At 37.6% G+C, this 14,248-nt stretch overlaps 2 protein-coding genes across 3 annotated transcripts in view; both read right to left on the reverse strand.

Moving 5' to 3' along the window:
• Positions 1 to 14,248, reverse strand: part of LOC124154364 — an 81,185-nt gene that overhangs the window by 32,643 nt on the left and 34,294 nt on the right. The window lies entirely within an intron of this gene.
• On the reverse strand, positions 986 to 7,683 carry LOC124154372. The gene is made up of 6 exons (XM_046528055.1): positions 7,515 to 7,683; positions 6,476 to 6,570; positions 4,191 to 4,306; positions 3,620 to 3,780; positions 2,395 to 2,548; positions 986 to 1,294 (listed from the first exon to the last, which is right to left on the reverse strand). Exons 1-6 carry the CDS (start codon positions 7,543 to 7,545, stop codon positions 1,174 to 1,176), a joined length of 678 nt encoding a protein of 225 aa, XP_046384011.1. The 5' UTR covers positions 7,546 to 7,683; the 3' UTR covers positions 986 to 1,173.

A 14,248-nucleotide genomic window follows, 5' to 3' on the forward strand; every position in this document is an offset into this window, starting at 1 on the left:
TCGCACTGAGAGTAAGCGCGCGTCACGCCAGTCAGACCCTTGTGGTGGCACCCGCGAGGCAAACTCTTAGTTTTTGTTGATCATTTTCACTCCTCGTACGAGCATAATTTTTTTCGATAACCTTTAAATCGATTTAAATTCGCTATACATTGTATATCTTTCTCATTGAACAAGGTCTGGGTTTTAACTCATGATATTTTATTGCTTTGCGCCAGGAAAAGGCGTAGTTAGTTGAGAGATAACAGAAGGGTGACGCTAATGAGGATCGGATTGCAAGGGGGGGGGGGAAATATTGGCGAGAGCACAGGGCACTATAGTAAATGGTACATCATGGGTCCGGGCGTTGGCGATTCGGGAATAGGCATGTTTTCCCGGGATCTGATTGCAAAAATAATTTTCAGAATTCATTTTCTCACCAAATGGGACAAAACTGGGGAGCGTCCCAAAAGAAATTCGAAAACTTTAGAAATTAGGACCACCCTCTCGCAGGCGTCTTTTTTGCATGCCCTAAATCTAACAGTATTGCCGCCTGGATCTTAGTACTGCAGGAAATAAGTTTAATCTGTATCTCCATCTGCACCAGAATAATGCGGTAGGCATCAGAATGAATGGTCCAAGCTTGGTGAGACCTTGGTAAAGTTGATGGTTTGAGGCGTTACTGAGTGGAACTTACTCATGATGAATAAAAAATTTAAACTTTGTTTTTCCACAGAATATATTTATAATTACACGACCATGGTTTCGACGCTCCGCGTCATTCTCAAGTCGCGTCGAAACCATGGTCGTGTAATTATAAATATATTCTGTGGAAAAACAAAGTTTAAATTTTTTATTCATTGGTGAGACCTATTTTCTGCCACACAATGGACGAATCGCGTCGATATGTCGAGCCGTGATGCTGCTGTTATCCCTGTACTATGTGCAGCAGGCAGGGGTTTAAGATGAGGCGAATTAATGAATCAATGGGGAATAAATCATAAAATAATTGTGTTCAAAGATATAAATGACATTTATTGTCGAAATCATTTAACAGCTACAAATTGAAGAAATCTGAGGTTGAACAGATTACAATAAGCGAGGGTTTATTGAGACTATTATTGGTTAAATATGCTGCAGTACCAGGCCACTAAATCTCATGTTTACATAGCTGATTTGATATCATTTTTTGTGAAATTATCTCGAGCAAAAAGACGAATTTCTCCATATGGACATGACTTGAGCGACAGATGTTTTAAATTCCTCCGGACACCTTCTGGTTTCTTCCTCTCCGCATTCAAAGTATTTGTTAAATTGCCTGCAATGAATAATATTTTGAGTAAATAAACACATTGGACCGGCAAAAAAAGTTACCCAAAATGAGGTGACCACGATTCTCTAGGGATTATGCCAACGGATATTTAAGAAAAAAATTAATAATAAACTACACTCTAAAGGCCGAATTCATAGTATCATCGTAACTGTACGCTAAAGTTCGTCTTGATTAAAACCTTCAAATTGGTCAAGGCGAGTTTATTAGGTATCCGAATTCAAGGTCAACAAATAAGCCAGTCTTGACGAAGACGTCTTGATTAAAAAGCGGAATTAATAATAAGCACATTCTTGAAACAATCTTCGTCAACAAAATACTTATGACTTGTCTACGAATACGTCCCTAACTGTCAAGTAACTAATTAAAGCCTTTACCGTGTAGGAAAGATTTAAAATAACCCTTACATTAGCGATATTTTTATGATAGTATAAAAAAGTTTTGATTCGAAAAAAATTGGTAATAGGAAATATAAGTCTTCAAGAGATTTTTTGATTTACTTCCCATTCATACTCGGGGTGGTGGTTATATTGTAATTCGCCTTAGGCTTAAGGTCCTTCTATTTTCTAACTCTTAGTGGCATGAGGACTGTTTTCATGTTTTGATTTATCACTTGATTTAACATTAGCACATTGTACCTTGCTGCCTCTATATAGATATTATGTCATTTGTAGGTGGAGTAGGTATTACTCCGGTTAAACTCCCGTCATCACTTTCGAAATTTAAGAAAACACCGAGTGTTGTTAGTGAGTTTTTCCCTGTTTATCAATTAGAAGAAAAATCTCAGTAGAGAACGGTCCGGGGCTAATTATAAATTTGGAACACGGAAAATATTTACCACTGTCTATTGGTTCGCAGTACCTTGTAATCAAAAGGTATAAAAATATTCAATGTCAGACAGAGCCAAATGTCGAAATGGTGCGAGTAATATTGATTATACACCCTGAAGATTTCAAGAAAAATATATAAGTTTCAAAAGATCTGTCACAAAGACGAACGGTCAAGCAGGATGTATACGTCTTCATAAGGCAACTGATAGCTTGACAGTCAAAGACTTTGGCAAATAAATCATCTTATACCATACTCACTCGCAAATGAATTGCTTGGAGAAAGGATCCAGCCCCGGTTTGCCTGTGAATTCGCAAAAACCGACGAGGTCTAAGTCCACATATCCTTCCAGATGATGCCCACAAGTGGTCCAGGGTCTGTTAAGACATTCCCGGTTTTCTGCGTCAAAGAGCACTGCGAGTGCAACAGCAAGGAATAGAGTGAGAGAAAAAGAGAAAGACAAAACATGTGAGTGACAGAGATGGGCTACGATAATTTCTCTACCAATGCATTCACGGTCCGCTCAATGAGTTTCCCTCAGTGCATATTTATCTCTCGCGCAACGGCAACGCCGGATAATGGTGCTTTTTCAATTATTTGATTTTCGCATCCATTATATGCTGTGGTCCTAGGGCATTTAACCTGCTGCCACATTCCTCATTCGTTCCGCTGGGAAATCCTTTGTGGACTCTGGATACTGAATAGAATATCGTTTCAGGAACCTAATGTCGACACACTCATCAAAATTAAAAAAAAGGCATTAAATGTATTGATTGATTGAACTTTTTAACGCATAATTATTATTAAGTCCCTTGGAATTTTATGTTTTTATTAATTTTATTGACGTGGTAATAAAGTGAAGTGGAGCATAGTGGCCCTTCGGACAGTGGGAATTAGATTTCTAGCAACTACATGAAAAAAGGCTGAAAATACCTTCATTATTGTAGTCCATTTTCGAGTTTACTGCAATGCGAAATGAACATTTATCCTTCAATATTTCGTTCATCCTGCTGGGAATGAGACTATAACGCTTTTCATATAAACCTCAAGGAATAAAAGGCCATCCCACGTAGTACTGAAATTTAAAATGAATAATAGTATAATCCTTTTCAGGTATCTTTCTGATTGGCCCAGTTGTGCATCTTCGGGCGTTTCGAGCATAGTCGTGGCAGGAAGGCTTTACTTCGTTGCACATTTCAAATTGTGCAAGTAAAAGCCCCATGAAAAACTGGCTTTAGTGACAGTGACTTTGTAAGCTCGACTACCATTGCTTGTGCCACAATATATGTTTGAAACGAAAAAAAAGCACTTGTGTGGATAACCGTTTTGTGTAATCTGCCTTGGAGTAAGATGGCTTAGTGATTAACCAGCAGCTGTATCGCATAGACACAATCAGGAAACTCGTTGAACAATCCCTGTATTATTTAGATTTTTATATGAATTAAATATATCCAAAGTATATTTAAGGATAAGAAAAATCGGTACCACTGAGCGATGCAGCATCGTTTTCGCAGAGGGTATGAAGGCTTTCTTCGACGAAACCTCGTACCAAGGGAACCATTTCCAATGATCTATTCGAAGGATGAGGGAAGAGGGTGTCGACATCCCAAGACTCTCTTAAGCAGCGGCGTATTTCATCCTGTTTTCTGAAAAAATGTCAATAATTATGTTCATTACTATGGGAAATATGAGAGATAAAAATGGAAAGTGTTTGACTTTGATGGTACTAACATAAGTTTCCAAAGTGTCCCGCAAATATTCTCAAGATAATTCTTTGAGAATGTTTAAAGTACTTTGTGTAGTAATATGACGTGAGGTAATAAACAGTAGCGATAATACTACGCTACGAACGCGTCGGACACAATCAGAATTAATACAAATAGTGCTTGGGAGCATGAGATGCTCCTACGTACTAACTTTGGTGGCATTCTAGGCAGGCGTATGGAAATGCGTGGCGGGGAGACAAAAACATCTTTTGTAAACATAGATTTGCATGTATTTTAAAATAAAATGTGTATAATAGTGACTCATACGTTAATTAAAACTAATTTCTCACCTGCATACGTGCATGCAAAAGGGGCATCTGGAATCTTTGTACAATTCTTTGGTCTCACTCAGTGCTTTTTCGGAGAAGTCATTCTCTAAGCATTGACGTATCACCCACCTTTGAGCCTGGAATTTTTATGTGAAAATCAAAAGGAATGATTACAAAGATTATGTAAATGAGTTCACATATAGCCATGATAGGGTGAAATAGGGTGAAATGGTGACATGTATGCAGTCAAGTGTTGTTTAGTAATGGAGCAAAAGTAATGGGTTTATTGTAAGATTACTTTTGCAGTAATTTGTACTTTTAGCAGATGCTTTTTACGTAATGTAATTTTTAATCGTATTTTACTCCGTAAGGCGAAAGAGGATCATGGCTTTCGTTATAATTGTTACTTTCTCGTAATCGATGGTTTTTAAAAACTAAATTTCACTTATCCGCGGTAAAAGAAAAACATCGTAATTTCCACACTTTTATTTCAAAAACTCAACTACCGACTAGGATTTCAACATATTTTGTCATGTTCAAGGTGATACAAGGAACACTATCTCAGTATGAAGAAATCATACAACAATTGGGGCGTAAGTAAAGGTCAGGGTTTTGACGTCATGGTGATGTTTATTTTTAAAAAGTTTAATTAGTACAAAATAAAACATCAATGCAAAGTACATCCGATCTAATGGAAATTGAGAAATTTTACATAACATCTAATTAAAGCTCTTGTGATTGCAATGAGTAATATATATATGTCAAAATCTAAAATTAATGCTCAGGTATAATTGTTAGGAAAATAAAAACGCGGGTATAGTTTTATATATATATTGACGAAAATCAGTTTGGGTGAACAAATGAATGAATGAAGGCCGATGAAATAAAACATGCAACAAGTGGGGCTTGAGTGAAAATCAGGGTTTTGACTTCAGGAGACTTACTCAGCTTGTTTACTCAGTTTATTTACTCAGTTTATATTCATTTATTTAGTAATGAGATTAGATTAGAGGTAACGTTAACAAAGGTGAGTCGTTACAAAATAAAAAAATCAATAATAGGTACATCCGGGCTATTGGCAATTTCGAACATTTCCACAAAATAAAATGTAAGTACTTATTACACCTATATGCATAGCTCTAAGGATAATTCGAGTCCCTGATTAACATGATTTATTTATAAAAGTTTCATCTCTTGTTAAAGGATTTTATGTTGCTGCCTATTAATCATAGGCACAAAGTATTTCATCCTATGTGTTGTTGCAGTAGTTATAAATACATGTTTCACAAGTTGAATTCCTACTTAAGCAATTACTATCGCCGCATAAGTCCACTTTTTCAATCCAATAATCCACAGTTAGAATGTGTCTCCGGACTGGACAATAGTAAACGAAGATCTTACGGTAATTTTACTGATACTTTTATAAAATCAGTATCTTGAACTCTAAATTGATTTTTTTAAGTATCTTTAATTGAGCCCAGCTTCTTTTTCTCATTACTTTTACCGACACTGAGGATATTATACCGTTTTATACATTAATACTGATCAAAATCTAGCAAATGATTATCAATGACCACAATAACCTTGAATTTCTTATCTATATCAAAATTAAACAATATATAGATAGTTTTTGATCCGGATTGGCAATATATTTTTAATTCGGTAAAAAGCATCAATGTAATTATCTCTGAAAGCTGTATATGTTTCTTAAGATTTATTCCTTTCATCCATGTTTTGTGTCAAATCATGTTCTGTAAATTATCATTCAGGAAATTTTGCAAATTAAAATTATGGTAAATAAATGGAAATCAGTTGAAATCAGAGGAAAATGAGAAAATCAGTTGTAAAATCATTAGAAAAATGAATTATTCGAAAATTAGGAATAATTCACAGAATACCAGAAACCCACAATATAACCTTCTCGGTCGTGACGTAATCTGCACAAAGTATTCTAGTTTGAATTTTATTCCCGCTTGGCTGATTGAAATGCCGTCATTGCAAGAAGTTCAGTGCCTCCTGAAAGATGGCAATGTCATAAAGAAGCATTATTTACAGAAATAGCGAATGTCGTTAGTTCACATAAAATTAGAAAACATGAAATTCAGACCAAAAATTACGGTTGACATATCCCGGGGCTAAGGAGGCTACTTTTTTCTATCGCTACGGTAGACTACCCGATTATTTCATTTTTATAATACAAATATCAGATGAGTAACGAATCGGAGAGGTGTTCCTATGCAACGATAGGTCTAGTGACAAACGATGAAAATTTTATGAGTATAAATTTGACGAATGCGTCGACTTACCTCAGTTCTTGCTCGACAGTCCATATAGCCTTCCATTGGTTCAACAAAAAGAAGATCTTGGTGAGCTAGTGCCGCTGCTAGTGCTATGGCAGCCCCTGCGAGGTCAGAGTCGTAACTTGAGAATATTGATCGGTGGAATTGTACGGGAATCAATACCACTAAACTATAAACAATAATGCTAAAAATATTAGTTTTTATCACAAAATAACAATGTTGTCCTAAATTCGGTTGAAAAAAAAGGTGAAAAAAGATGAAGACGAAATTACGTTGCATCGAGTGGAAAAATAAGTTTTCATGCCCTTGAAAAGTTTCGGAGAAGTGTGGTTAGGCTTACAATCTACAAATGATTTTCCTTCCCCAATTGTATCCCTTCCGCCATTGAGGTCTCAGCCACTAAAAAAATAGTCCCTCTCTGCTCCCGATCACAGTCTTATGTTTTAAGAGTTGAGGACCACAAGTGAACGATATGCAATGGCAGGCAAAGTTAAAGTAATCTATTTCGAACGAAACCAGAGACCATGCTTAGATTTAAAACTTTTACTTTGATGCACGAGGAAATTTAGGCGGTATATGTCATTAAGATGTTTGTTAAATTGCGTAAAATTTAATTCCATTAGATAAAAAGACGAAAATAACTCAAACCAACTCATAAATATTTTTCCGTTATATAACCATACAAAACTGCAAAATTAGCTTTTACAGAACAACGGCCTTTCAAAAACTGAGAACCGAAGTTTTCGGCTTGAGGCTGCAACAAAAAAGTAAAAAAACCTAAACCTGTCTTAGATTGCAGAGCTAAGGAAATCAAAGTAAAATTATTTATATAATTGATTAAATTAGAATTATTTACTTGGAATTAAATAAGAAATAATTATGTTTTTAAACATTTCGGTAGGAACACATGCTGCATGTGCTTTTAAAAATGCCAATGTAGCAATTTATGCACTAATATCTCTGAATAGAAACTTAGCCTGTCATATAAATACCATTTACGGTGGGATTGAGTTTTGTTTCAATAAATGTAAGACCAATATCTCACCAAAAACAATCAAATGCCTCGTGGTAGCCATTTCGGTGGGTGGTGCTGGTGTCAACTTGAGGAGTGATCACTAGCTTGTGTGCAGCTCCACTGAAAAATTACTTGCACAGGCACTGTAAATTTTGTTGTGACTACGTCCTAAGCGTTCATACTCAAGGAATGATTTAACTGATCTGAGATAAAAATTGCCATTCGTATATAGCCTTATATTGCTGAGGTCGTGAACTGAAGACCTTATTGGAAGTTGAATCGAAAGCTCTGCTTCCTGGTTACCACACAAGTGTCTTTGTTGCTTATCACGAATGATGCATTTTGAAGATCATTGGGTATTCATCGCTGAAACTTCCCTGATTAATAATTGGCTTAAATAAACTTCTAAAAATTCTGGCATAAATAAATTTACTGAATTTAAAAAGTTCTTGCTTAAATTTAATTGCTGATTAACTTATGAAAATTCTGGCTTAAATAAATTTTCTGAATGCCACATTGAGGCCCGAATTCCGGATCCTGATGTTATCAAATATCTCTCAAATGTGGCGACGGCCTTGCAGCATTATTTTGCAAGAAAGTTTGAATTTTTAACCATAATGTATTTCATATTTTTTGAATGTGCATGAATCAAGGTAAGTTAAGGCATTCCGGGAGAGTTAAAGAATTCGAATTAAGTCATCATGAATTTGTCACGAGTAAGGATTTTAATTTAGAATATCAAAAGCGAGGATTTATCGGGGCGCGGGACTTTATAATGATGAAAATTATAACTTTCTGTGGATACAATAGTAGTATATTTAACGTATATATACATATATGAATATAACAATAATCGGAGGGAATCTGTTGACCTTTCCTTAGTGCAAGTGTTGGTGCATGGAATGAGGAAAATAGACAAGGGAGAGGAATACTGTTGGAAACTGTTGTATTTGAAATTGGTGCTTGGAAATAAATGAGACTCGATTGGCTTGACCGGCACGCCGCCTACCCCGGCTTCTCAGCTGCAGTCGTTAGCTCGAGGCCAGTTGCTACCCTACCTGCCGCCGAGCCAGTCGGACTCGCTGAACTGTCAATCACGTGTGTTAAATCATTGAGCCCGGTACACCACAAATGGCGACGAGGATAAACTGTGTGGAAACTAGCGTTATGTAACAGATCGATAACGGCTAGGATAAAGGAAGTAATTCTGTGTGATCCAGTAATTCTGAAATGGCTGGAGTAATAGGCTCGGTTGGCGAGTTTGATAGTACGATAGACACGTGGTCGTCGTATGTCGAACGATTTGAATTGTTCGTGGAATGTAACGAGATAAATGCGAGTAAGAAAGTGAGTACTCTCTTAACCGTTGTGGGAGTTAAAACATTTAATTTGATTCGTGATTTGTGCACGCCGAACAAACCATCGTCAAAGACGTATAGCGAGTTAGTAAAGCTGGTAGAGGACCATCTTTACCCGGCACCATCATTTATTGCTGAGCGCTACAAATTCAGCAAGAGAAATCAAAATGAGGGGGAGACGGTAGCTGATTACATCGCAAACCTCAAAAAGCTGTCAATATATTGCCAGTTCGGGTCTTCCTTAAATGACTATTTAAGGGATCGCCTAGTAAGTGGCATCAGGAATGAGTCGACGAAACAGCGACTACTTGCAGAGGCCAGCTTGAGTTTCGAGCAGGCAGTCAAGATTGCCAGCTCAGTGGAGGCAGCAGAGAAGAACGCAGCAGCCTTGGCTGTCCAAGGAGTCGACAACGGCGGCCGAGTACAGCACATCGCATCATGGAGAGCAACGCGAAGGATCAACAACCCTACATCGACCAGGTCAAACTCAGTGTCCAGGGATGGTGGTGTGAAGTGTTTCTGTTGTGGGCAAATTGGGCATGTAAAGAATCAGTGTAAATTGTATGGTGTTACTTGCCATAAGTGTGGGAAGAAAAACCACATTGCCAAGGTTTGTCGATCGACGAGTGCGATGACAAGTGCGACAACTGTGCGTAATAATAGTTACGGCTCTTCCAGACCACCAAAATGTAAGTCTTTTAATAAGTCTATGTTAAAGCCAAAACACAATTTCGTGGGTTTGGAAAAATGTTCCGATACGCCGAGTGCTTTTTGTGTGGGAAATCAAGCTGACGATTTTCACATCGAAGATATTCAGCGTATGTTTGTCATGTATGAGGAACATATCGAGAAAGTCAAAGTTGACCCAATTGGGGTAGATATTGTCGTTCAGGGTGAAATGACTACGTTCGAAGTAGACACAGGAGCAAGTGTGACTGTTATTAGTGATACATTTTACAAGAATAATCTAAGTTCTTGTACGCTTTACCCTAGCGAGTTAAAGCTATGTTCCTATACCAATCAACCGATTGTTCCAATTGGTAAAATTAAAGTCAAGGTCAGCTATCAGAATGTAAATAAACTTCTTGATATGTATGTAATCCAAGGGGGATCACATCCGTTAATAGGACGTGATTGGCTTAAAATATTGGGCATAGACATTTCCTTCAAAAATAAATCCGATCTGTACGGAATTAGCGATTCAAGTAAAATATTTGATAAGTTTGATTTAATGGTTAACAATTTAGTAAAAAAGTTCCCTGAAGTTTTTACCAATAAATTAGGCCAGTACAAAGGCGAACCAGTACAATTAATTCTTAAAGAGAGTGCTAAGCCGAAATATTTCAAGCCAAGACCCATTCCCTTTTCCTTGAAGTCAAAGGTTGAGAGGGAATTGCAACGTCTAGTGGACGAAAAAGTGTTAATGCCTGTACGTAGCTGTAATTGGGGTACGCCAATTGTGCCCGTGTTAAAAGCTAATGGTGACATCAGAATCTGTGGGGATTTTAAGGTCACATTAAACCTGTATTTGGAGGTTGATAAATACCCCATACCTCGCATTGAGGATTTATTTGTAAGCATGCATAAAGGTAGGCATTTTAGCAAAATTGATTTAAGCAATGCATTTATGCAATTGACCTTAGAGTCTGAGTCACAAAAGCTTTGTACTATTAGCACACACAAGGGTCTCTTCTCTTATTGCAGAGTTCCCTATGGTATTTCGAGTGCTCCAGGTGTATTTCAAAAGGCCATTGAACAAACCTTAGCAGGGTTAGAAGGTACCGTTGTGTTTTTAGATGACATTTTGGTTAGTGCACCGGATACTAAAACTCATTATGAGCGATTGGAGGCAGTGTGTAAACGTCTTAGTGAATGTGGTCTAACAGTAAAAAAGGAAAAATGTAAATTTTTTGCAAGTAAGGTTGAATATTTAGGGTTTAAAATTGATAAAGACGGATTGCACACATCCCAAGATAAAGTAGCTGCGATTGTGAATGCACCCATACCAAAATCAGTCAATGAAGTTCGAGCATTTATTGGTCTTGTGAATTATTATTCTAAGTTTATTAAAAACATGTCAACCATTTTAAATCCTATGTATAAACTTCTACGTAAAGATGTTCCGTTCAAATTTGGCAAAGACTGTCTTTATGCATTCAATGAAGTGAAGAAAATCTTGACGCAAGCACCTGTGTTGGCACACTATGATCCAACACTGCCCGTGAAATTGGCAATTGACGCCAGCTCCACCGGACTTGGTGCTGTTTTAAGCGTAGTCACTCAGGAGGGTGTCGAAAGGCCAGTTGCATTTCATTCGCGAACCTTATCTCCTGCCGAGTGTGGGTACTCGCAGATAGATAATGAGGCATTAGCAGTTGTTTTTGGCGTCAAGAAGTTCAACCAATATTTGTACGGACGGAAGTTTACTTCATGTACCGATCACAGACCCTTAGTAAGCATTTTCGGCCCAAAAAGGGGATTACCTGTTTTTGCCGCGAGTAGACTGCAGAGATATGCTTTGTTTTTATCAGGGTATAATTTTGATGTTCAGTACGTAAAATCTGAAAAACATGGTAATGCTGACGCTCTTTCACGTATGCCATTACCTGACTTACACTCTGTTAATAAAGAAACAAAATTTGTAGGAACTTATTTGCATTGTGTAGCTGAGAGTTCCGTACCACTAAATTTTGAACATGTAAGAAAAGAAACTCAGGGTGACCCTATCTTAAAGAAGGTGTATAATTATGTAATGAATGGGTGGCCTAACTTTATCTCAGAGGAAAATAGTGAGTTACAGCCATATTTCTTAAGGAAAGATGAACTGACTGTAGAGCATGGTATTATTATGTGGGGGTACAAAATTGTTGTTCCAAGTAAATTGCGTGACTATGTTCTGAACGAATTGCATTCGGGTCATCTAGGTATTGTAAAGATGAAATCTGTGGCTAGAAATTATGTTTGGTTCCCTAATATTGATAGACGAATAGAAGACCTAGCTAACAATTGCTCGCCTTGCCTTAGAGAACGTTCTAGCCCTCCCAAGAGTGAATTTCATGTGTGGCATTATCCCGCTTCTCCTTGGGAGATGTTACATGTGGATTACTTGGGCCCTTTTAAAGGAAAGATGTATTTAGTGGTGATTGATGCTCATACTAAGTGGCTTGAGGTATTTGAAGTTAGCTCTACCTCGGCTAAGGTAACCATAGAAAAGCTCAGAGAGCTATTTTCAAGATTTGGACTACCTGTTTCCTTACATTCCGATAATGGCCCACCTTTCACTTCATTAGAATTTAGAAATTTTATGGTATCAAATGGTGTGAAGCACTCATTTTCGCCGCCATACCACCCTCGATCTAATGGCCAGGCGGAGAGTTCTGTTAAGTATGCTAAGCATAAGTTAAGTTGCGCTTTTGTAGAAAATGCAGATGTAAATATTGCCCTGAGTAATATATTGTTTAGTTACAGAAACTCTATTCATATTACTACGAATGAAACCCCTGCTAAACTAATGTTTGGTAGACCTTTAAGATCCAGACTAGATCTATTGAGGCCTAATGTGGTCAAGAGAGTGGAACTTAAGCAAGAAAAACAAAAAGAGTATTTTGGTGTTAAGAAAACAAGGATTTTGTTTGAAAATCAACCTGTTCTAATTAGGGATTATCGCTGTAAAGACAAATGGGTTGAAGGGATCGTATAAAAACAATTAAGTGGTGTCATGTATTCCGTAATGTTCAAGTCTGGTTTTATTTGTAACAGACATATTGATCAGCTCATTGGGATGAATTCCAGCTCAGTGTATGCCAATTCTGATAATGTTAAAACGGGTGATTTCAATGTCAATAACGACGCAGTAGCGGAGAGGTCCCCAAACAAAAACAACCTTTCCCCTCACTCCTCACCCACCTCTAGCATTCCCAGTATGCCACGTTTGCCTCACCCATCCCCATCGCTGCAATCCCCGGTTCCTTCTCACTCTGACACTCAGTCAAATGCAAGTGTTCCATCTCCAAACGAGGGATCAGCTGTTGATAAAAGATACCCTCAGCGCATTAGGAAGCCGGTTGATAGATTTCACTCGCAATGATCTTGTTTATTTGGTTATATTTGAGAGTTTAGTTGGTGTTTATATTAGTTTTTATAGTTTATGCATTGTTACACTGCTATTGTTATTGCTTTATATTTCCAAATATGTGTTTCCAAGAATTGTTAAAATTTTGTTTATTGAAACAAATTTATTTTTTTATTTATTAAGTTTTGTTCTATGATGCAACCATTTTTGAAAGGGAGGAATTGTTGTATTTGAAATTGGTGCTTGGAAATAAATGAGACTCGATTGGCTTGACCGGCACGCCGCCTACCCCGGCTTCTCAGCTGCAGTCGTTAGCTCGAGGCCAGTTGCTACCCTACCTGCCGCCGAGCCAGTCGGACTCGCTGAACTGTCAATCACGTGTGTTAAATCATTGAGCCCGGTACACCACAGGAACTAGGGCAGCAGAGATAAATACGATGTAAATGTGGCATTAAAGAAGGAGTATAAGGGTAATATTCAGGCGACCAGCGTAAATTGTATTTGGGGTAAAAAATAAGACTGCCGGTGTATTGGGTTGCACATGGCCGATGAATGATATCACCAATGTCTAAATAGAATATAATCGGGTTTTCAATACTGCAACTTTCCTGGTTGGTAATTGGCTTAAATTAACTTTGGGACTTAACGCGCGATCAGGTTGTTCTACCAGTCAAGTCTTTCGGGAATTTTGTACGACATGTAGAACTTCGCAAAAGAGTGTCTCCAACTTGCACGATGACAAAAGCGACATACTTGAGATTCCTTCGACGGGAATTCGTCAAAAAAGATCAAGCCATCATGGGGTAATTATTCTGGGTTTCCCAGTGAAAATAAGCGCATATTGATACAAAACTCAATGCTTTTCGAGCTTTTAGCCATCGAAAGTACCAAGAAAACTCCTACATCTGTGCAACCCACATCACATAAAAGCATATTTCTACGTCCTAGCAACGGATCGGGGGATAATTTTGTTCCGTCGGTTGCATACAAACAGGCGATTCCGTTTTACTTTCCGTCGCTAATATCTTGAGAAGTGCTGAGCGCTCGCAGCTGAAACTAAATTACACCTTATTTTATGAGGCTGACGACGATGTTACGTCTCTTGCATTAGGATATGTGAGAAAAGAAGGAAAAATGAAATAATCTAGCACCATCAGCAAGACGACGTGAGCTACGATTCATTGTCCATATAATTCTCACTAGATTTATTACCTTAGCGCTAATGCTTCTTAATTAGTGGTCTGTGCTCATATCTGAACTCATTGTTATTGGACTGATGTTGACATAAGTACTTTTAACAAATACTAAAAGTACTTTTAAGAAACTGAATACCA

This window comes from Ischnura elegans, chromosome 2 (assembly GCF_921293095.1).
Source record: "Ischnura elegans chromosome 2, ioIscEleg1.1, whole genome shotgun sequence".
Taxonomy (NCBI): domain Eukaryota; kingdom Metazoa; phylum Arthropoda; class Insecta; order Odonata; family Coenagrionidae; genus Ischnura; species Ischnura elegans.

What these genes read in the sequence shown, in the direction of transcription:
- LOC124154372 (XM_046528055.1), bottom strand. Translation starts at nt 7,545, where the DNA reads ATGGCTACCACGAGGCATTTGATTGTTTTTG. An exon ending in ACTGTCGAGCAAGAACTGAG is followed by an intron (nt 4,307 to 6,475) that starts GTAAGTCGACGC and finishes TAAAAATTCCAG; the next exon opens with GCTCAAAGGTGGGTGATACG. An exon ending in TCCAAGCAATTCATTTGCGA is followed by an intron (nt 1,295 to 2,394) that starts GTGAGTATGGTA and finishes TATTCATTGCAG; the next exon opens with GCAATTTAACAAATACTTTG.